Source organism: Malurus melanocephalus, unplaced genomic scaffold, assembly GCF_030028575.1.
Source record: "Malurus melanocephalus ecotype Western Australia unplaced genomic scaffold, MMel_1.1 scaffold_416, whole genome shotgun sequence".
In the NCBI taxonomy this organism is placed as follows: Eukaryota; Metazoa; Chordata; class Aves; order Passeriformes; family Maluridae; genus Malurus; species Malurus melanocephalus.
Window position 1 is genome coordinate 126451 of NW_026623648.1, and position 24041 is coordinate 150491.

Consider the following 24041-nt stretch of genomic DNA (forward strand, 5'->3'; position numbering starts at 1 on the left):
CACCAGAAGATTTGGGCTGCAGAGGGGAACACAGGTGTCTGCAGGAAGGTGTGGCTGTCAGACAAGCTGTCACTGCTGCTTTGGGCTCACTKAAAGAGAGTGAAAAAGCATCCAGATCCAGCAAAAAGATCCAAATCCAGAAGCTTTGGGTTTRCCCTTACACTCCATATAAATGTATACACAGATCCATATGTATGTATATAGACACACATACAGACATACATATATATATATTTAACACACCGGCTTAGAGGATTTGGAGGTCTATGACTTCTTGAGTTCTCTCGGGATTTTGGAGATCTGGGATTTGAGGTCTGCAACTTCTGGAGCTTTGGGGTCCATGACTTCTCTTGGGACTTTGGAGGTCTGGGATTTTGGAGGTCAGTGACTTCTTCTGGGGCTTTGGGTTCCGTGAGATCTCATGGAATTTTGGAGGTCTGGGATTCCTTCTGTGATTTTGGAGGTCTGTGATTTATCCTGGGGAGAGGAGTGGTACTCACGCTATTCTCGGTGCAGTCCCACATCCCTCCTGCCACCGCATCGCTCCGCAGTTCTCCCGGTTTCCCGGGGATGGGGAAATGGGGGAAGCGGAGAAAGGGAGAGGCGGGGGTCGGGGGAAACCGAGCTGTGCTGTGCCATGCCGAGCCGTGCCGAGCCGCGCCGCACGGGGAGGCGCYGGGCCGCGGTCCCCGCCCCTCGCCACCGCCTCCCGCCCGGCGCCAGGAGCGCGGCGCGGGGCTCCAAGATGGCTTTGGCCGGGCTGTGCTCGCTGCTGGCCGGCTGCTGCCTGGCCGCGGGCAGCGGCCCCGCCGAGGCGGCGGCGGAGGCGGCGGCCAAGGAGCTGGAGTGCAAACTGAAGAGCATCACGGTGTCGGCGCTGCCCTTCCTGCGGGAGAACGACCTCAGCATCATGCACGGCCCCTCGGCCGCCGAGCCCAAGCTGCTCTTCTCGGTCCGCAACGATTTCCCCGGCGAGATGGTGGTGGTGGATGACCTGGAGAACACGGAGCTGCCCTACTTCGTGCTGGGTGAGCCTGCGGGAGCGCGGCGGGGCCCCGAGCATCCCCGGCGGCGGGGCTCCTCCCTGCCGCACCGGCGGGCGGCTGCCCTGCGGCTGCTCGGCCCCGGGGCYGGTTCACCCCGCTGCAGCATCTCAGCCCGTCCGGGGCCGGTTCATGCCGCTGCAGCATCTCACCCCGGTGCCAGTTCRCCCACTGCCGCATCGCGGCTGGAGATGCTGCAGGCCCGGGGTGCTCGATGCATGCCCAGGTTGTCACCCACGGGGCTCGTCCCCGGCTCGATCAATGGCCACCGGCGGCTTGTGCTGGCAGGAGGCCCATGCTCTGCTCCCAGCGTGCCCGGCTGGAGGTGAGGGTTTYTGCTTTGTCTGTGCCTGAGCAGAGAGTCACCTTTCCTGCAGCCTGATGGAAAAATACTCTGCTGCCCAGTATATCCCATTCTGTCTGTGCCTGCTGCCTCCAGTGCTTCTGCCCCCAGGTTTTAGGCTTTGGCCTGTTCTCATGGTCCGGGTGGTTCCCACCTGCTCTTCATCCGCTGGATGAGGCTCGTCTGCCCTTGTCTCATGGGCTCATTAAGTTTTCTTCCACCAAAAAAAGCCAACAATTTGCTCCTTTGTTCAGGTAGAACAAGGCCTCTACCCCYTGATGCACAGAGACCCACTTCCCTCCTCACCACCTGGAACAAGCCACTGAGATTTTAARTTTTTGGTGACATTGGTGCAGAATGTCAATTCCTTGCCCACACATAACCTCCTACTTTAGGCAAATTCCACCATCGCTTTCCCAGCAGCCCCACAGTGGCTGTGCCACCTCCTGCAAGCCTTGTCCATCTGTTGCTTCTYCAGCTGCACCTTGGGTGTCCCCATGAAGTTTTTTAAATGCCACCCTTGTTTGGGTGTTGGCCCAAAAATKAGGCACTGGTGTGTTGCTTAATGTGACATTGCCCTGCTGTTCCACCCTTGTGTATGGTGGTGACCCCAGACTGGGTTTTCTCCCAGCAATTGATCACTTCTGTGGCCTATGGACCCCTCCATGTGCTAAAACCCCCCAGTCCTGGGTGCTGGGCGGGCTCGGGGCAGTGCTGGCCGCTTCTGGGCATCCCCCTGCTCCCGGGAGAAAGGCAGAGACAGGCTGCTGATGCCACGGGGAGKGTGTGTGGGGACAGGCAGGGACATTTTTCTGGAGTCCGGGGCGGTGTGGGGCAGGGGCAGCGAGCTGTGGTGCCCCTGTGCCCCGGTCTGAGCCCTGTGCTGCGGGATGCTGCAGCGGAGGCCGAGAGCGTTGCTGTGGCAACAAGGCAGCAGCGCTGCGGATGCAGGGGGACGCAGGCATGGCCGCCAGCCCCTGCCACCTTCGTGCCCCAAAGGCCACCTGAGTGCTCGTCCCCTGGCCCCTCTGACCTGATCCTGGGAGCCAGACCCCGATGGGCCCTGGGGCCTGGGGTGTCACCAGCAGGGAGCACCTGGGTGGGGATCGGAAAGAGGCTCCTGGGCACGACCCCAGCTCATACTGTGGGGTTTTCCTCAGGGATTTCTCAAATCCGTGGGGTGCCATACACTGGGCAGTGCAGGGAAGAASCTGCCTGCCCTGGGAGCCCCCACTGCACCCACGGTTTGCACTGATGATGCCTGGCAAGGGTTTGCTTTTGCCTCCTTCTRCTCTCTGCTGCTGGACAAACACAAGCATGACAGGCCTTGTGCCAGTGCATCTGGTGCTGACCAGGCTCTCTGGGGCATTGCTGCTTGGGACATTGATCCCCCAAAAATATTAGAGGTGCATGGTGCTRTGCCAGCCCCCAACATGCAGGAGTTTGGGGTGTGGAGACACAGAGGTGACCCAGTGCAAGCGAGCYTGGAATGCTGGGGGTAGGGGCTGGGCTGGCAGGAGGGGGCACCTTGTGGGTCCTCTGTTTGCCAGGGGTTTGGCTAGGTGATTTCTGGGAAATGTATCATGTCTCACTCTCTCCTGTAAGAGAAGGCCTTGCTTTGAAGCTGGCATGGCCACCTTGCCATGTGTGGGTGTTACTATTATTATTATTATTATTATTATTATTATTATTATTATTGTTATTGTTATTATTGTTATTATTGTTATTATTGTTATTATTATTTTATTTTATTGCTACTGCTACTGCTACTATTAGCTTGGACACTGCTTTTGCAAAGCAGAAACTCTGCAAAGCACAGAAGTCTTGCAAGACCCAGACTTGGCAACGCAGAGGCTGGAGTCTCTGGATCTGGAGGTCCCCCAGCCCAAAAGGGCATCAGTGCTGTCACTGCACACTCAGCTGGGGACATGGCCATGTCAGGATGATGGAACAGGTGTTGGTGGCTGTGTTTTCAAAGCCCTTGTGCAGGGACTGAGTGTGTTTGAGCATCCTTCAGGAGCGTGGCTTCACACAGCGCTGCTTGCATCCTTGGCAAACACCAGACCCATTAACTGCGCCCACCTCGTTGAGTTTGGGTGTATAATAAATAATCTGTTGGAGTGGTGGATAACCCCCACACGCTTGCTGGGCCTGGTTCAGTGTCTGAGCTGGGGGGAGCTGGGCAGCAGCTCCTTCTGCTCTGTGTTTTCACATCCGGAGCTCGTGCACAGGGCAGAGGTTCCCAAGGGAAGGTGAGCTGCCACCCTGGCTGGCAGGGGCTTGGACCAGAGCCAGGGGTTGCCCCTGATCAGACAGAGCCTGRGTTTGGGCTGAGAGCACCATGGAGGGCTTCACTGAGCCTTGTGGCAGTGGCRTCTTGGCCCTGCCATGTGGACTCTCAATCAACTCCCTTGCAGGTCTCTCCATGCCTCAGTTTCCCCTCAAAGAGGGTGCAAGCAGGCAGGTTGGGACTGTGGCAGGGGAATGTTGAGGGGAGCAGCTGGGAAAGGGTCTGGGGAGCCCAAGGATGGTTGGTTGCCATCTGCCTCCAGTCCTGGTGTCCCCCTCAAATTGCCCCAAAATAATTCAAGGGCTTTTGAGCTTGGCTGGTTCTCATGGACACTGGCACATGTGGTTCCCCTGCCTTGGTGACACCTCCCTGCCATGGTGGCCAAACCAGGCATCCCACAAGGATTATTCTCCCAACTAAAGATGTGCTGGGGTCTTGGGAGAACAGGGTCTTAGGAGAGCCACACATGGTGATTGTTAAAACTAAAGTACTGTGGGGGGGTTGCTGAACTGGACATGCCAAAAATGTCTGCTGACCTCTGATAACCCCTGATGAGAAGCTCCAGTAACATACACTAATGATGAGCTTTAACTTTATCTTTACACMAGAGAGTGAGACTTTGCTTCCTGCCAGTTTTCCATGCCCCTTTTCTGGGTCTCTCCCTCCCTGCTGTGCTGAGTGTGTTGGTGCCCAGGATCTCCCAGACATGGGGACCCCATGTCTGCTCCCCTGTTCTTCCAAAAGCAGATGTGCTGTCTGTGAGTTGTTAGCTCTGGCTGAGGAGGGAGATGCTTGGACAAGGTTTCCCCCTGCTCTGTTGCTCTCTTTGCTAAYGAGTGGAGCGAGTTTTTATTTGCACTGGCTGCCTTCTTGTGCTGCCTCACTGCCCACGTTTGCTCAGGAGCAGCTCAGGACTCTCACCAGTGAGCCCCATGTTGGTTGATATGCTTGTCCCCAAAGGGACTCCAGCACCATCTCCCCRTTTTGCTGTATGGTTTTCTCCCACCTCCTGAATTTTTGGGAAGCGCCAAGGGTGTGGGAGTTGGGATGTGGGACCGCTTGCTGCACACCGGGTTGCCTGCATTTAAAATCACCTGCTTTCATCCTGCTTTAAATCAAGGAGACCTTAATTTGGTGTGGTTGCCTTTCATCTCGTGCTGTGTTTGTTGCGTTAGCTGTATTTTCTCCTGAAGGGAGGAAGCATTTTGCTGGTTGGTCGCCATTAAGAAATGCTRATTTGCAGCTCAATATTCCCTGTCTGCTCGCCTTCACACCCCCTTCTCCCTTGCTGCTTGACTCTGCAGCATCCAGCCACATTTGATATGTCATTAACTGGRTTCACACTCCTGGGGGCTGCTAATTTTTTTGGGCCCCATCCTTYGCAGGTTATAAAGTGGCAAGAGGCGTATTTATGAGCATCCTGGCTTCTCTCAGCCCCTTGGGCTCAAAGGAGATTTGTGATGCAATTAAAAACCACGCCAAAGAYGGTGTCTTTGACTCCTTCGCCTTCTTTGTAATGCAATAAATGTTTGAAAAGTAAAGTCTTGAAATACCTTTTTGAGTGTAAAATTGACTTGAGGAATGAGCAAGCAGAGCTGATGGGTTGAACTCATGCTTTCTGGGTGCCAGATATTTCAAGACTGTGAAATACTGTATTTTTTTTGTATCCTGTTTTTTTTCCCCTGAGAGTGGAGAAGCTGGAGGAGCTTTTTTTTCCTCTCCAGGTTTCCAGCTGGTGTGCTCTGAAATAGGGCAGTGCAGCCCCTCATATTCCAGCTTCCCTCTCCCCACTGCCCTCCCAAGAGCCTCTGCAGCAGAGGATGGGAGACAGTTCTTAACTTCAATGACTTTAATAGATTATCATAAACTCCAGCCTTAATACAAGCTGTCATGATTTCAAATTATCTTACTTTTAAATTAAATAGATTCCTTTTTAAATACAAAATCAATTCTAATTTTTTAGAGGGGTGAGATTTTTCAAAGGCACCGATGAGCTGGGCATATTTAACTGCTCTTGAATATCTCCCCGAAATATCTAATAAATTTTTTTTTGGTTAAATCCTAGCTAAGCTCTTGGCTTTGCTGGTGGAGGTTCTGGCCCTGACTTCCCTGGGTTAATAACAGAGAGCACGGGGGGCTGCAGGGATGTGAGGCAGATCACGATGGGATGTGGGGCTGCTGCTGATGGGGGCGATGGCCACCAGAGTCCTGTGGGAGTGGCTGGACGTGATACCTGTTGGCTCTCCTATATTTTTTTCCAGTTTCACATCAGGTGAGAGGAGCACCCTATTGAGTTTTGTTTCTCTCACCTGGATCTGGATGCTGGYTGTGGGTCCCTAAGCTGTTGACACGTGGGCCAGCCCTTTGGTCCCAGCTCTGTATGGTGGGAAGCAGTTTTTGGGGTGTTGTGGTGCAATTCCATGATTTAATTCCCAGAGGCATCRCCACCAGAGGCACCTTCCCATTTTATGTCACCATTTCATGGGGCTGCAGCAGGGCTGGTCCCGCCATGGGACCCACAGCATGAACCTTTCACCTGGAAACAGGTGTAATGGTGAAATAATGAAGCAAATATTAAGAAATTCTTRAGTAGCTACAGAATAACCAAGTTAAATTATACCGGGGGAGCTCAATTGCTTTGCTTAGATTGATTGAATTGCTAAATGAGCCTGACTAATGGAATGGAGTGGATATATCGGACTTTTACTCAAGATCCTGAAATAATTCCTCTAATAAGATTGTGAGCCATTAATTGAACTTGGCTTTGATCCTGGACACTGTGGCACGCTCTGAAACGCACCGGTGTGATCTGTGCTTCGGCAGGCTTGGCCTGGACAGGCTGCTGTCACCTTCCTGCTGGGTGGCTTGGAGGGCAGTGGGGGCATTTGCCCAGGGAGGCCCCAGCAGCTGTGGTGGGGAAGGCAGCCCCAAACACCGTGTCTCAGCTGCCTTCCTGCCCCTTAGCAGCACCCATCCTGGCAGTGGGATTTGCTGAGTTCCCTCCAGCTGCCAGCAGCTGATCGCCGGCTGGAGTCTGAACTGTTCCTGTGAATTTGAGATGGATGCTTGGGGTGTGGGTCTGCTGAAAATCCAGGAGTGCCACCTTCTTCCTGCATCCTCCTGGAGTGGCTGCTGCTGCTGGTGGAGCATTGTTGTGGCACCCAGCGCACTGCTGGCTGTCTGCTCTGCTGGGTGAGGTGTTTGTCACCAAGGCCTGGGSACTTCCAGAGCTTCCAGCAAAGCAGAGAGGGATCTGCCCAGGGGACAYTTCCTACCCTGGAGCGACTGGTGGGACAGGACACGCTCGTCTGACAGCAGTGTCTAACAGCTCATCTAGTAATGTGGTGGAAACTGCTGGGGGGACCCCATTGCAGCCCCTCCTCTTGGCCATGCAGTGTAACCACATCCCTTTTCCAGCTGGGTCCAGTGACCTGCTCCGAGCCACTGGAGCACTGGGGACACCCTATGGCTGGGAACACACCCTCTGCCAGACAGTGGAGCCCAGCACCAGCCTCAGCTATGAGCAGGGGCAGCCCTTAAAACCTCATGGCAAAGTGGAAAATGCTGCAGGAAAGCTGCAGGATTCCAGGGAGCCACAGGGAGTCCCCTGTGGCCAAGGTGGGGATGAGGGAGGCTCATGAGGGAGGCGCAGTGAATTCCTCGTCCCCATCCTTAGGAACACCTCGTCCCCATCCTTAGGAAACCTTGTCCCCATCCTTAGGGACACCTCGTCCCCATCCTTAGGGACACCTTGTCCCCATCCTTAGGAACACCTCGTCCCTATCCTTAGGTATACCTCGTCCCCATCCTTAGGGACACCTCGTCCCCATCCTTAGGGACACCTTGTCCCTGTGCTGTGCCCATTGCCAACCCACACTCTTGCTGGGCACAGGGGTTTTGGTGACACAGAGGACATACAGGGCCTCTTGTATATTTTTTTTCCTTAAGCAAGGGAAAAAAAAAGTAAGAAATAAGGATTTCGTCTCTGGGAACCCGTTGCCACAGCAACCATGCATCCAGCTGGCTCCAGCGGTAGCTGAGCCGGGAGGGGATCTTGCTGACCCAGAAAGCCGTGGGGGACTGGGATTTGGGGCTTCTTGGCCTTTCCCTGGCGGTGGCAGGGTGGGCAGGAGCCAGCACTCAGCCAAGGGGTGAGTTGACACCCTGTTTTGTCTCCCTTCGTGAATGTCTCAGCCCCTATCCAGGCAGGGATGCTCAGGCTTGGTCTTGTTCCTGGCCTGGAACCTGTCCCAATTTTAGGGGCTGGGCTGCCCATGTGGGTACTCCTTAAGCACCTCCAAAGATTCGTGGTGGGTTTTATACCCCTGAAATTGGTTGTGGTTCCACTGCTGGAGGGGACCCTTCAGCAGCCATACACTTCCCTGATACCACTGTCTTACCTCTACCAGTGGCATTTGCTCCTGTATTTTATTTTATTTTATTTTAATTTTATTTTATTTATTTTATGCTGTTGTATGTTATTCTATGCCATTCTATTTTGTTTCATTCTGTTTAATTTTATATTCAATTCTACTGTATTCTGTTTTATTTTTTTCATGCTAAATGGAGACTGAAATCATGTCTCTTGGAGCCTTGCTGCAGAGCAGTCCTTCAAATGAAGGAATTTTTTCCTGGTGGGATTAAGGCAGTGCCAGAATGATGACCGCTCTGTCATTTAAGACTGGTTGTCCTTTTACTCCCAAATTGCTGGGCTCTGGCATCTCTGCAGCTGTGGCCGGTGGCTCACCCCAAGCAGCAGCTGGGGCATTTGTCTAGATAAGGGAAGGTTTTTGTTTGCCATGTTCTGGCTGTCCCTMTACAGCTCTTTGCTGAGAAATCACCCGGAGGAGAGCGTGCCCTGCTCCCAGGGGCTGTGTTGGTATTTCTGATCCTGTTTTCCTGCCCTGCAGCAGGGGATCCTTGGGATGGGTGCTCACCTGGTGCTGGGCTCTTTGGAGCCTGGTTTGGGATGTGGTTAAGCTGACCCCACACTTTGCTTTGCTGTGGGGTCTCGTTTGCGGGTGATGGGCTGAGGAGGGGGTCTGAGCCTGCCCCTCCGTGGTTTCTGCAGAGCCCGAGATCCACTGGGGAACGGGCAGGGGCTTTTCTAAACATTTGTGACCAAAGGGGAGTAAGGGATACTTGAGGGACCCTCTAGCTGGTGGTGGCACAGAAGTTTGGGGTGTGAGAGGAGATGCAGCCCCTTTTGTGGCCAGCTCTGAGGTATCTCAGTGATTAGGGTGACTAATGAGAGGAGCTGAGCAAGCAGCTCAGGGGATGCAGAGCTCTGGCTTTGCTCGTGCAGGGAGCTGATCCAGCTGAAAACCAGCCTGGTGGAGGAGAGACATCAGAGAATCCTGTAACCATGAAATGGTTTGGATTGGAAGGGACATTAAAGGGGACATCATCTTGTCCCACCCCCTGCCATGTGCAGGGACAGCTTCTGCTAGACCAGGTCACTCCAAGCCCTGTCCAACCTGGCCCTGCACGCTTCCAGGGATGGGGCAGTCACAGCTTTTCTGGGCATCCTGTGCCAGGGCCCCACCACCCTCCCAGGGAAGGATTTCTTCCTCAGAGTTGGACGAAGGGCAGGAAGAGGTGGCAGGAAGTGTCAGGGAGACTGTGCCTATACTTGGACATGTCACATCTGCTCGGCCTGGTGAGGGCTGTATCGCTTTGTGAGCGCTTCCCGGATCAGATCAGTGGTCCAAGCAAAACCATATCCTGTTTGCCAGAGCATTTTGGGATGGAGGCCTGCCTGATGGGCAGGGTAACCCAGCTACAGGCAGGATTGTGACCTTGTTTTTTGGGAGCRGCCCCTCCTTTTCCTCTCTTCTGCACCCCTGCCCTCCTCCTCCACCAAAAAATCCCAGCTGCGATGTCACCGTCACAACACAGTGGCTGCCTCGGAAGGCACATATTAGCAACCCTGAAATATCCCCGGGACAGGCTCTTGTGTGATGGGAGACAGTTACCATGGAAACCTCCTTCAAATAAAAAAAAAAGAAAAAAAAACCCACAAAATTTAAAGCAGCCCTTGTAGCTCAGAGGAACTGTAGACCTTATTATGGGTTTTGGCAACCCCCCTTTTTCTTTTATTTGTTCCAGCTAAAAGCTCCAGGAGACAAGGCAATTAATTTGGCATCCCAAGGGGAGTGAGAGAGCGAGGGTACGGTGCCGGGAACCAGTTTCCTGGGCTGGCAAGCACCCGGTGCTTCCCAGGGCCGCCCCCCACAGCCACCAAATGCCCTCCTCTAATGGGGTTGCTCCAACACGGAGGAAGAAGCAGGGTGGTTTTTTACAAGAGGTGGCTTAAGGATTAAAAACCCTTTCKAGGTCCATGAGTGGAATGTTTGGGAGGGGATGGTGAGTGAAGGGTTCAGGGCGCTGCAGGAGGAGTGAGGATGTGGAAAAGCACCACAGACTGCAGCTCCAGCATGGGGATGGGGGGCCCAGCATGGGTTGGGGGGTTTTCTGTATGAGGGTGGAGCAGGAGGTAGTAGCAAGAAGGGCAGCATCATGGCAGGGAGTGTGGATCAGATGAGCTGGCTGCCTTCAGTAGGGACGGGGAGATGCTTGCGGGAGGAGACATCCCACTCCCAAATTGTCTTGCCAGGCTCCACGGTGCAGCAGTGGCTGCAGGGTCTTTAAATTGCTGCAGTGCTCTCAGCCCATTTGCTCCYCTAATGATGTCCCCAGTGTCTGCAGCCTCTGGGAAATCTTCAGTTTGGACTGGAGAGGCTGCCGTGCCTCCCACAGCCCTGGGCTGGCCCCAAGCTCCCCTGGGTGCCGCCTTCTCAGTGGTGGTTGTGCCAGTGCAGAGCTGTTTTCCCATCCCAGTACTGCACCTCCCAATCTTTCCTGTGTTGCTGAGCCAGAAATAGCTGGGCTTTGTCTTTTGCCACTTTGGGAGAGCTCTGGAGAGGAGCAACAAAGGGGCTCGAGAGCTTTCATGCTGCCACGGAGCTGCTGGCTTTCCTGCTGGCCAAGGGGGCAAGCCAGAAGTTTGTCTTTGCAGACATGAACTGATGGCCTGGGAATTTGGGGAGAATTGTAGAGTTTCACAGAGCAGAGAGCTACAGGGGTCTTATCCCAGCTCACACCAAGGTGCAGCTTTTGTGGCCTGGGATGTGTGTCTGAAGCATCCTTCCAGGGGAAAATGAAGCCAATTTTATTAGTTTTTCAGCAGGAGCTGGGTATGCTATGCTCCTGGTCTGCTCAGACTTGSTGGGCAGGAGAAATAGCTCATCCTYCTCCGTGGATATTGGGAAYGCCTGTGAGCTGGGGAGAAGAGTCACCCTTGGATCTGGACTGGCTTCCACAGTTTTTATTGTCGTGTTTCCACCTTTTGCTTGCAGAGTAAGGCACATCTGTGGTTAACAGCTGGAGGACCCAGCAATGTGGCACAAATGGGGATGAAGGGGTCTTCTGCAGGAGCTGGGCTGGTGGCTGAGCATGGGACAGAGGTTCCTGGGGAGCGGTGCTCATCTCCCCATGGGATGGCACTGGCATGGGCAGCCTGGAATGGATCTGATCTCCTGWGCTCAGTGCTGGGTCTTCCCAGCTTTCACATCCTGGGGGGTGAAAGGCAGTGTGGATRTGAAACCACCGTGCCAGCAACAGGGAATACCGGGGTGGAGGAGGGATCGGGAGGGGCAGGAGAGGCACCATGTCAGGAGGCAGCGAATGACCACAGTGACCACACGGGGCCAAGGGGCTTCAGGARCAGCTCTGGCACAGCCACTCACCCTGGCTGTGAGCTACAGCATCTCTGATGGGTTCTTGAGGCCACTGCACACAGAGCCCAGGGAAGCGCCTTTTGGAGTGAATCATTGCAGGAATTAATGACTGGTTCCACACCAGGTGGCAGCATCCAGGTCCTGGGAGTAGCACTGCACTGACTCTGTAGTCAGTGGGTTTTTGGCCAAAGAAGGCAGRAGGTGGCAGGAGGAGGTGGCAGGAGGAGGTGGCCAGCCAGCTCGTTGAGCCCTGGCCTGGGCAGCAGCCAGAACTGGCAGGGTTAAGGCGAAGATGTGGTTGTAAAGGCAGGAGTTTGCAGTTACTGGTGCTCAGAATCCAGCAGGGCTCTTTGCTCTTGAGATACTGAAAAGGCAGCTGGCTCCTCGCCTTGATTGGATTTTGTTTGCTCACAGAAATGCTGCTTGTTTGCTAGAATGGRCTACTGCTTCTGTGATGCAGGAGTRAGACACRRCAACCCCTCACTTAGAAAGCTCCTGGTCATGACCAGGGGAGTGCATAGATAGAATGACTCTTTTGCACCTGGCTGGCCTGAAGCACCCATCCCCTTTTTTTTTTGCCATTTCCAATTTCAGTATTGGACCAAGAAAATAAGTACATTTTCCTCCTTTTTTTTTTCCCCATGCAAGGGAACTTCCTGCCTGTGGTTGTGAGGTTGGGATTTCCACTTCCCTGCCAAGGGTATGAGCCCTACCTGAAAAGACAGGTAGGACCCTGCTGCCGTGTGAGGCCACTAAAGTTGATGGGTGCCGAAACCCAAGAGCAGTGTTACATAATTCAGACTGCAATGCAGAAGCTCTTCCTTAATTTTTAATTATCCGATTGCCGCACGAGCGCAGTGCTCAGCTTGGGATGCGCAGTCGGCCCSTGGGCACATGTGACGGGAAAGCCTTGGCTGGTGACGATGACAGGAAAGCTTTCCCTCGTGTTCTCGTCCCTCGTGGCATGGCAGGAAGGAATGTGTCCCCATGGCACCATGGCCGGGCTGTGGTGGCCCAAAAGGATGCTCTGCCCCACCCTGRTGACTCAGGGATGTCCCATTGGTATGTCTGGGCAGTGGGAGAAGGTGTGTGGGCAGGTCTCCAAAAATCTTGGGGGTTTCTCTGGCTCACAGTRTAAGAGAAGTAGAAGGCACCATGGTCACTTTGTCACTTTGCATCCGGATTTCCCGCAGAGCCCCAAGTGCCTCTCGGGGTGGGTGTGTTGGGATATGGGAGAAGCTGTGAAGGAGCTATTGCAGACCTCAGCTATGAAGCACCATTTCAYCCCCTCCCTGTTTCTCTCCCCCTTTCAAATCCCACTCTGCACTTTCTGTCCTTCTTACAAAGGCAGCTGCCTCGGAGCAGCTTAGGCTTCAAAGTTCCCAAAATAACAAAGGTTAAAATAAATTTTAAAAAAGGGGGAAAAAAAAGTGTTGCTAAAAGATCAAGTCAGTGTCCCACTTGCACCTGGGCTCAGAGCTTCAAAGCAGCTGCAGAGAGCCCCCCACGACGTCCATGGTTGGACTCCTCAATGCTTGTGGTCCTGTTTTCAGCCTCCTGCAGTCGCAGGAGATTTTTGCGGTAGCCACGATGAGGCTGAAGGTAATTGAAAGGGGTGGAGGGTCCTGCTGCTTTGTTTGCCTGTGGGGGCAGTTGGTGAAGGTCTCTTGTGGAGCAGGAGGTTCAGGTGGTGGCTGCAGGGCCGTGTGGGTGAGATGCATGTCCCCAGGGCTGTGTCCTGTCCCCAGGGCTGTGTCCTGTCCCCAGGGCCAGGCAGGTGGGCAAACAACTGCTCTGTCCCAGCGTGTGCTCTGTGCCTCTGCTGGCTCCACTGATTTATACAGATCATCAATATGACAATTATATACACCTGCAGGTTTAATTACYTCCATTTTTGTCAAGCAGTGACAGATTTATGCCTCTATTCAGTTCCTGTAAATCTCAAACAAGCTTGACTAGACCCAAAAGTCCTCCCATTGATCACTGTGCACTGGCTGGTCTCCGGCCAGCTTGACAAGCTCTTCTTACAAGAGTTATAAATTCGAGATGCACAGTTAACTTTTTCCCCTTCTACATCTTTCTTCCTTTTTTTTTTTTTTCTTTTCTTTCTCCCATTTCCATCTTTCAAAACCTCCCCACGAACTTGAAGACAGAGCTTGAAATCATGTAAGAGCTCCTAAGCACCAAAGAGTTTATGATGTTAGGCTGCAGCTGGCAGCTGCCCATGCCTGCCTTCTCCCTCCTTTTCCCCAAGGACCAGCATTGTTCCCTCCAGGGGAGATGCGAGGAAGAGGAGGATCCTCCTGGTAAAGCTCTTGGCCTCACTGTGGATAGGAGAGCAGACAGGGTTATTTTTGTCCTGTCTCACTCCCTGGGAGGGCCATCCCATCCATCCCATCTCTCAGAGATCCAACAGGTCCTGGCTCTTCCCCTGGAGATGAGAAACAAGTGGCTGTGCTTATTTCCTGTGCTGAGCACAGATATGCCAAAATAGCATCTAATTTTCCTGACCTCTCGGCCTGGGCACAAGGAGCAGTGAAACAAACGGGTGTGTAGGAGCGAGCTGCAGTTTACCCTTGAGGTGTAGTCCGTGTGCATCCCCYCTTGCTGGTCGCAGCACACTGCCTGACCTCGCCCATGTGACACRCTCCGATGTCTTGCTCAGTGCCTGCCAGATGGGCTGCAGTGGCCGCCCATTCCCTTCCCTGCCAGCCCGTGATGGATATAAATAGCCCTTTGCCTCCCCGGGAAAATTGCTGGCTGGCTTGGAAAGCTGAAGGGAATCTTGGCAAGCATYTTGGGTCTGTAGGGTCTGACAGCACGGCGGGCTGGAATTTGGAAAGGGGGAGTTGTTGGCAGGTGTTAAGAGGCTCTGTCACTAGGGGTGAGCTGCCCTGGGGTCCCCCTGCCCCGTCAGACTGTGCCTGGAGGAACAGTGTCTCAGCCATCCCCAAAGGGACACGTGGATGTGGGATGCATCTTTGAATGCCCGTCTGGGTAGCACAAAGCTGGCTTTGCAGTCACTCTTCAACCCCAAGAGACTGGGCAATCGGAGGCAGTGGGTTGTGGTCCCTTGGCATCTCCAACCACCACTCTTAATTGGGGAAAAGAATGTTAAAATTGCAGCATATCTATATATGGTCGTTTCCCTGCTGCCAAGGTCTGTGCTGCGGGGATTTCTTGAGCTGGAATGTTCCTCTGGGCTCTCTGGCTCAGGAGCTGCTGGTGGCTCTGTCTTCCCTGAATTCAATACCTTTCTCAGTGCTTTCATACTTTATGCTGGATGAAAAAGAACCTTTTGTTAGTTTTTACATGCATTAATCCTTGCAAAATGACAAATAGTGAATAACCACTGTCTTTCCCACTGTTTCACAGGCCTGATGGTTTTATAGGCTTTTATCACGTCCTCACTGTTGTTTGTTTCCTTTACTGAGGAGCCCCAACACGGTTTCTCCTCTTCACCAAGCCATTTGCACCATCTCATCTCCATTGTACCCCTCCTCCAAGCCTCACAAGTTTTGCCTCCTCCATTTCAAGATGGTTGACCTGAATATCACTTGCAGGATTCCAGATCAGCTTGCTTTCACCAAGGTTGAGTTTCACCTGCCCACTTCTTTGCCCGCTTTCCTCCTGCACTTCTCAGTTTTAGCTTTGAGAAGACTAAATTTAGCCTTGGTGACCAACTTTGTCACTTGCCTGYTCWTCYAGAGAGTTTCTGAGCAGCCGAGGTCCTGACAAAGATCTCCATGGGGCTGCTTGGTAACCTCCTTTTATCGTGAGAACTAAACCCTTACTCCTCCCCCACCTGGTGGGCTTCAAGATGAATTTCCTTCTTMCCCCAACACCACTTTGGTGCTTTGGGAAACTTGGAGTGTGGATTTTGAAAAGGACTCTTTGAAACAAGTCTGTCAAGTTGGATCACCCTTATCTACTAGTTTACAGAGTTGGGTGACCCATATTTACTGATGCACCTACTGGTTCCTCAAAGTGTCCAGAGCACAAGCAGACCTTTGTGGACTTTAATTTYCTTGATGCACAAGAGCTTTTTTAAGAAATGAGTGTTTTCTCCGTCAGGCTTCTCAAGTTGCTCACTCTTTCGGAGTGATAGTGGTTGTGTTGGTGGAGTTATAGGTGAGCACCATCTGAGCTGAGGGGTTTGTGTCCTCCYTCTCACTGACTTGCTGGGAGACAATTTAGCCAGGGCAGTAATTTTCCATGGCTGATTGGGRGCCTCTCCATCATTTGGGCTCTTTCCATGGAGACCTGATTTTCCCTTTGGAAGAGTGATATGATAGCATTGCAGGGTAAGATATCAACTACAGATGTGGTCCCTTCTGGGGTTTTTATATCAGTGTCGCATCTTGGAAGTGTAGTCACACATTCTCTATATTTTGCTTTTGCTCCCTATCTTGGGTGTGCATTTGGGTTCTTTCAAACATGACCGTGTCACCCAAGTGTTGGTCCAGGAGGTGGATTTGCCTCTTCCCACATTTCCTCTGTAGTTCACARTTATGGCAGATGGGACCAAAGTAACAAGACAGGAGTGAAAATCAAACACCATCGCCTGTCCCAATCTGCTTGTTGTTTTTCCAGCTTCAGGTCAAAACTGACAAATGTGATGGAAAAATAACCTTGGAAGGGATATCACACCGGTGTGCTCGGGCACGTCCTGCGGTCTGCGGGGGACAGCAGGGTGGGGGGGCTGTCACCTTGTAGGGTCAGCAGCTGCAGAGCAAACCCCATCGACTCAGGCCCACTAATGATGGATCGGTGTCCTTTGCTCTGAAAACAGCTATGCAGCTCAGCGGCACTCCCAGAGGGGTGGAGGGTTTGCTGTTCAAGAAAGGGAGGGGTTAAGGCTGTGGCATATTTGGGACAAAAATCCCRGTTCAAGGCTAAAGCATGGCTACAGCTTTGAAATGTAGCTCCTTGGTGACCTTCCCAAAAGCAAAGGCACCCTGCATTYCAAGGAGAAACCTGGTTAGCAGTCAGCCTTGCTATGGTACCTCATGGCTTCACGTGAACAAGCCTCACACAGCAGTGTTGTGGTGGGGAGATGTCTCTGACCTAGCCTSAGAGTGACTCCAGGGAGATCACCACTGCCTTTTCCTTGAACCTGTGTGTTCTCCCATCTCTGTGAGTCTTTTGGAGATTTTTCCCCCAGGGGCTCTCTCCCATGAAGCAAGTTCCTAATATATCCAGTGAGGTTTATGTTTGCTGATATGGAAGAGCTGGATTGTCTTGGAAAGACAGAATGACCTACAGAATGAGCTRGTTTTCCTACCTGAGATTGGAGACAGGAAAAAAGGCAAATGAAATATCGATGGTTGGTGATGAATGTGAATTTTTTAAACAGGCCCATAAAAATGTGAATATTATGCCATGAATGATCTGTCACTAAAACCTTGGAAGTAAAAAATGAGTTAAGCATCAAGATAAGCGTTTTGACATCTGAATTGGTAGAAATCAAGGCCTGAGGTCCCAACAGAGAGAGCGAGTGACTCATGATGGGAAGGTCTCCTGAGTCACTTCAGACACTGGAACCCCTCAGAGGAGTGCAAGGCTTGATTTAGCYGAGTTCGAGCCCTTTAAAGGATGTGTGTGGTTTGGGCATGGGACAAAAGCCTTAGCTAATGGGGAACTTAAATAAAAACACAGTCAGGTTCTGGATGGAAAATAAGGCAGGTTTAAATGTTAACGAGGAAATGCCAGTCCAAGTCAAAATCTGCGCTCTGCTRTATGAAATGAGTCTGTGGAGACCAGCATTATGGCAGAGTTCATTTGACTTATTGGAGGCATCTATTAGTGTAAAACGCTTCCAAATGGAGAGGAAAATTGTTTTGCTGGGAGTTTTTTTCATCAAAATGCCKATCTGAGTTTTTAAGGAGAGTTGTTCTCCTTGTGTGCTGCCATACCAGGTCTCGGTGGGGGGATGAGGATGTGGGAGTTGGTCCATGTCAGCACTGGGCTCATGGACAGTGGTTTTAATGTTGCACCAGCTCAGGTGCAGAACTGGGGTGTGACAGAGATGTTGCCTCCCAAAACTGGGACATGCAAAGGGGTTGCCTCCAGTAGGACTGGGTTTGCTTTGTGTGGGACAGCTGTCCCTGGGGAAATCAGGCTGTTTGGGATAATCAGTAATGAAGCAGGCATAAATCCACACACCTCCAACACCTTCAGTCTGGTCTTTCATCCTCTCCTCAAACTGCTCCTGTAGAACCTCTCAGTCCCTGCTCCCTCCCCTCGCAGATGGTCTGGGAGGGGAGCAGCCACAGCCGTTATGTTGAAAGCACCAGCCAGGGCCTTTGGAGACTGCTGCTCCTGCAGATATGAAGGACCTGGGCCACGTTTGATACCAGGTGAATGTGGCACAGCCTAATTAGTGACCTCCTACTGTTATTAACCTCTGACTCAGGTAGGCTATTTTTTAACAGAGGTGCAAGAAGTTAATACCAGTGCTAATGGCTTCCTATCCAAGGCCTTAATGAAAGCCGTGCAGGGACCAGGCTTTTCATCAATATCTTTCAAACTTTGAACTTGAAATTATCCTCTCCCCTGTGCCTTTTTTTTTTTTTTTTTTGGCTTTCTGCCCACTTGTCTACCTCCTCTGGACATCCTGGCCCCACTGTACAAATTGGTCAGCAGGGTTGGCACCTGCCAGCTCCACAGCAGAGCTGATACCCTGTGATAGCCAGATAGTCCCAGCTGGCTACTGCTGGGTCACTGTAGCATCTCCTACCAGGTGGTGAGGTGTCTGCTTGGAGAGCAAGACAAAGGGAAAAGCGAAATGCGTTGCACTGGGAGAAGAGAGAGTAAAGAGATTCTGTGTTAGGGAGGAAGGTTGGTCTTGGTCTTGTCTCAGTCTTGGTGAGCCAAACTCCAAGAAAGCTTCATGGGTGCAGGAAAGCATTTATATGCTTAATTTTTTCAAGTAGAAATGGAGTAGGATAGAGGCAGCTGACATGTTGCTAGGACACTCTAGGAGGGGAGGAGAAGGTCCAAGGATGAGGCTGTTTCACCCAGGCACTGCCTCAAGAGCCTTTGTCAGGGCAGGAGCAGCGGTGGTRGAGCAGCCTCATCCTGCAGTGTGATGGAGGGCTCATAGCCTACAGTTTGGGGTGATAACAGTTGATTTCTGGGGTGTTTTCCTTTGCTCGTGCACTCCTGACCTGTGTGCAGTGCGGCTGCAGGATCATGCTGTGATATCTGGCGAAAGRGGATAAAGTGCTCAGGCTCAGTGGCTGGATTGTGCTCTCTTAAAACAAGAATCCATTCTTTATTGAAATACATTTTTCTTTTAAAAAATAAGCCTGTTTAAATAAATTTGAAATTATGACAAYCTATTTTAAGGCTAAAATTTACTATAATCTATTAATCATTTAAATAACTTCCATCAGGGATTCCTTCTCAAGTATTAATGAGCTGAAGGGTGCTGCTTTTACAATGATGTGTCAGATCAGGGGGAAAACATCTCTAACTCTAGCTTTCTAAATGTCACAATGTCACATACTTAATATCTATTATTTTCACTCTTTACAATGGAGCAAATGCTGGTATTTACATTTTTTCCAAATGTCAGTATGTTGAGTTCCTGTTGTGCATAAAAGCTCTTGCCTTAATTACTCCTAATTTCACGTTAGCAGGCAGGTGCAGGGAGAGTGTTTTYTTCCATTTGAGCTGGTTCATTCAGAGTTGAGAAGCCGTGGGGAGTTGGGGAAGCGGGCAGGCTTGTTTYCCCCTCTCAGTCCATGAATAAAGACCAGGTGGGAGAGGAGGAGATCCTCTGCTTCAAATCCTCCTGGCACCCAGAACCAGCTTTTCAAAGGGGGTCTGTGTCCCCAAACACACAGCTCAGCAGTTAGAGGGAATTTCAGAAGTGCTTCTGGCTGCCTAGTGACATAACTCCTCTTGGTTTTGCTTCCCGCTGGCGTTGTGGAACGCGCGGCATCTCTGTGCTCAGGACACTCTGAGTGCACTGATCACCGCCAGGAACACGGCCCGTGCTGAGCACAAACAATCTSCCAATTTCGCTCGCTGTGGCTAATGTTTCTTGTGATTAATCAAATCAGTTTGGGAGGATGAACCTGGTTCCTKATGCAGATTTTGCCCCCCTCCCCATCTTCCTCGGCAGCCAGCTCACTTAAGGCAGCCTAATGAAATTAATTAACAGCAAATTTAAAATGTTGTTTTTCAGCACTGTAATTGAATTCCAGTTTTCATTTGAAGGCAGCATGAAACAAGCAAAATAAAAATGATAATTTGCAAAGTGAGACARGCTCTTTCCCATTGCTATCGACGGGGCAGAGACAGGAGGGAGAGCTGTGCCTCACTGGGAAGCTCATCGTGTTTTTTATGGTCATTCCAACAAAATCTGCTMTTTTCATGAAAAACAGCTAACGGGCAAATGGCAGGCTTGAGCTGATGGCTGAGATCAAGGTGCTGTGAGAGTGATCAAGGTGATGTGATCTGAGGGGGAGGTAGTGGTTAAAACAGTGCCCATCTCTCCTAGGGGTGCACTGGTCTGACCCTGTCTTTGGCTGAGACACAGCTGCAGGCTGTCTGTGAAATTTTGGAACCAGCCAGGTGAATTTGGTTTGATCTGGTGTTTAGTGTCCTGGAGCATGTCATGTCCCTGTCCTCAGCTGCTCCTCCTGCCTGTGTGTCCTCTGCTGCTGTGACACCTCATCCCAGCTGTGTGCATCTGTCTCACTGCCCCAAACTCTGAAATTAAACGTATTTAGGGAAAACAGGGTTGCTTGGGTAGAAGCTGCAGGTACCTCTGCAGGTCTTTGGGCTGAGTCCTGGGTGGAGACCTGTAAAAAATGGTTGAAAACTGAAACCCTCTGAAATTGCCCCAATGAAAGTCAGAGCTGTAGGCGAGATGGCAGCCACGTGCATATTTCACTGTTCACGTGGCTGGGAATGGGAAATATTTTGTCCACAATAATTTGTGATGTGGTTCCAATGATCGCATCATGCTGCTGAGTAGTAATCCTGTGCGCCCAGTGTCTGAAACTTCGTGTTTAACACGAAGTGCATCCAAATTAGAGCTGGAAGGATGCTGCTGGCTTACTGCTCTCTCCCTTCACCACAACTGGATTTTTGGAGAGGCCCACATCTGGGTTATTCCCAGAAGAGAAGGGTTTTACTCTGCTTCAGCCATTCAGGCTGTGGTTTATTGGGGGGCAGCCATGGTGCTGGCAGGAGGTGACTGGAGGGTGTKCATCCTTTGGTCCCTCCACCCATTTTTTTGGGAAGAGGTAAATGTCTGCCATGAACCCTCTGCTCCACATTTCCCCTTTGACCAGCTTTGCTCTTGCAGAGATCTCAGGCAACACGGATGACATCCCCCTGGTGCGCTGGCGGCAGCAGTGGCTGGAGAATGGCACGTTGCTCTTCCACATCCACCATCAAGATGGGGCCCCCAACCTGCCTGGCTTCGACCCCACAGAAGAACCCCAGACTGAGTCAGCAGAGGAGGAGCTGCGGATCCTCCACATCTCTGTCATGGTATGTGATGGGAAGGAAGCCCCTGTTCAGCTGTCCAGAAGCCTGTAGAAAATATAGTGGCTTTTGAGAAGCCATTTATTTCCCCACCTGGCTCCAGCTGCTCTAGGATGGRAGCTGTGCCCACCTTTGGGGTTGGTTGGGATGCCCTGGGCACCTCTCCGAGTGGTGAATGCTAAGTGCCTTAACAGGCTGATTAAACCACTTCCTTAGTTTGCATCACTTTGAAAATCTGTTTGCAGGGTGCCTTTATCCCCAGGCGTTCTGTGCTTTGGAGGTCTCAGCCACCTCAACCCAGGGTTAATTCACACTGACTTGGCAGGAGCCCACTGCCCGCTGCCCTCTGCCTGGATGCACGGCGGGTGTCASTGTGCCACCAGGCACTGTCACCACTATTTGTATCAGCGTGGCAGCCCCATGGCCGTGGTTTCACAGCGTGCAGCAAGGCACCCCATGTGTCGAGGTGGCACAGCAATGCTCCTCCACCCAGAGACACAGAAACAAAGTTTTGACAGCAGAAAAAGGACAGATATGTGTGTTGGGGGAGGATCTGTGGTGTGTTGATTTTTTTTTGTTGTTGTTGTTGTTGTTGTGTTGGAAAAAAATTGAAGAATCCTACAATTTTTGTGCCACTGGAAGGTAATTAGCCAGAGACAATGTGCTGCCGAGGCTGCAAACAGGCTGTTCAATGGTGTCTACCCTAATAAGAGCTTCAATTGCTCTTCCAGATTGCAGCCCCAGGCCAGGTKTCTCCTCCATCATTTGTGCGTGATTAGTCGAGGGAAAAAAAATCGCTTGCAAAGCCACTCCCAAAAACATCTTGCACTTTATTTCACTGTCCACTCCCAGCTGCTCCTAAGAGGGTGCATCACCTCTGGAGAGGCTGGCCCCGCCATGGTCTCGGTCTTCTTGGGCATTCTGCATCCCAAGATCAAGGCAGAAGTGCCTGAGTGTAGGCTTGTTATCGAGCTGATGAAAAGGATGTCTGCAGCTCACTGCTGTCATACCCAAATGTGCAAATGCAGATTGAATCCTCCTCTGCCCCTTTTTCCCCATCGCTCTCAGCTCCGTTCCGACAGCATCCTTACTCCCTGACAAATAGAGGTTGGCTTTTGTGCCAGGAGTCAGGATCACGTGGAGTTTTCAAGGCTGATTTTCTTTCTTCACTGTGTGGTTGCCAAGAGAAGTGTGAGCAAGGGATTGTATCCATTGTGACTGGGGTCTGCTCATGGACCGGGTGAGGAGCACTCCCACACCCTTCCAGTGCAGGGCTCCTCTCACAGCCATCACATGGATGCTGGACTGGGGGGCTATCTCGGTTTGAGACAATATTTTCAGAGAAAAAAAAAAATGTTACAGAGTAAATGTTTCCTCTGAAGTGAAAAATTTGATAATTTTTTCCCACCAATATGAAATTGATGTTCGRGCAAAAGTGAAGAGAAAAAAAAGTAGTTTATTAACAAAACACCGTGTCCACAGGACGCAGATAAAAAGTAACTGTTAGATATTTAAAAATCCAGGACTGCACGCTGCTCCCTCCCCCCCCACAGCTGCTTGGCCACATGGTGCGGAAAAAAAAATGGTGGCTCCTGTCCCTGGGAAAAAGAAACAAAAGAAAAAAAAAGTCCACGTGGCACTTGGGCAACAGTGGAAAAACCTGATGGCAGTCCTCTCCTCACTGTGGATGAAACAGAGGGCTCGGTGTGCTTTTCTGTTGCCAACTTGGCTTCTCCGGAGTCCGGGACAAGACGGAGCAGTGCCGCTTGTCCCCGCCGGTTGCTGAATTAGTCCAGTAGAAAAATCACACTTGGAGTTGGAGAAGGGTGGCAGTCCAGGGAAAGCTGTTTGCCCAAGCTAACAAACCCGAGCTAGCTAAACGGCAACAATGTAACTCCCCTGCACCCAGCACCGAGCTGAGCTGCAAAAGCCAAGGGCTACACAGCAGCCCTGGCTTTTAAACTGCCCACACCGCTTTTGACTGCCAGTTTTTAAACTGTCCTGGCTTTTAAACTGCCCCTTCTTCCGCGTCAGATTTAAAGGCACAGGCACCTTTTGGGCATACAAGCTGATGGAATATAGGAATATAGGATTGGCACATCAACCCAAGACTGGGGCGTAAGACAGAATGGGATTTCTGTGCTCCTGTGGAGGGGTAATGGGGGTCTGAAGTAGCTATCTGACCTTCTCCAATATGCAGTGGGTAGGGGAAGACTTCAGCTCTGGCTTTCCTCCTCCTCTCAGAGCCTCTTGAAATCTCAAGAGGCTGCTTTTCCCAGGGATCGTTTGAGCTCTCAGACTACTGGGGCAGAAGAAATTCAGTTTCAATGAAATAAGTCTCTTTTGTGAAACCACAGCCACTGTCTGAAAAAAATGAGCATCCACCAGACCAGAGCTCCCGCTTGGTCTCTCCTGTCCACCAGCACAGGCGTATGGCAAAGCTCGCTGGTGTTTGGGGGATTTAATGTGCATGCAGAGGATGAAAGAAAGCCAGGAATTCCTCCTGCCTGCTTGTCACCCCGCCTGCAGGTGGCCCTTTCCCTAGGGTGATGGAGAGCCATGACAGTGGAGCCCATCTCTGGTGGGGATGGGGAAAATCCCCACTTATGTATGGATCACAGGAACTCACAGGGATTGGAGCATGATACAGAATCAGGCTCTCACTTTACCATTAAAAATTCTGCATGATCATGCCAGACACTTTATAYAAAGGTGTGTAGTGATGGAAATAAACTGATACAGAGCAGATTTAGATGAGATATTAGGAAGAAATTCTTCCCTGTGAGGGGGCTGAGGCCCTGGCACAGTGTGCCCAGAGAAGCTGTGGCTGCCCCATCCCTGGAAGTGTTCAAGGCACGGTTGAACAAGGCTGGGGGCAACCTGGTCTTGTGGAAGGTGTCCCTGCCTTTGGCTTGGAGGTTGGAATGAGGTCAATTTTAAGATCCCTTCCAATCAGAACCATTGTAGGGTTCTATGATTTCTATGGTCCAGGGCCAGTTTTCAGATTTCCCAACTTCCGGGCTGCAGACACCTGGCCAGAAAGAACCCAGCCACCCCTCCCCACCACCTCTGCAGGGCTGCTGCTCCTTAATCACTGGAGTTTCTTGGCTATTTTTTTTTTT

General features: G+C 51.5%; 1 protein-coding gene across 3 annotated transcripts in view; it reads left to right on the top strand.

Annotated features, from left to right (window-relative positions):
- The first annotated feature begins 721 nt into the window (after nt 1–721).
- The window catches only part of ASTN1 (astrotactin 1), a 59466-nt gene continuing 36146 nt past the window's right edge, over nt 722–24041 (top strand). For all 3 annotated transcript variants that reach the window (XM_057379662.1, XM_057379661.1, XM_057379660.1), the window contains exons 1-2: nt 722–1028; nt 20738–20925. In XM_057379662.1, coding sequence (XP_057235645.1) covers nt 746–1028; nt 20738–20925 — 471 coding nt within the window. In that variant the 5' untranslated portion in view covers nt 722–745. The remainder of the gene's footprint in view (nt 1029–20737; nt 20926–24041) is intronic.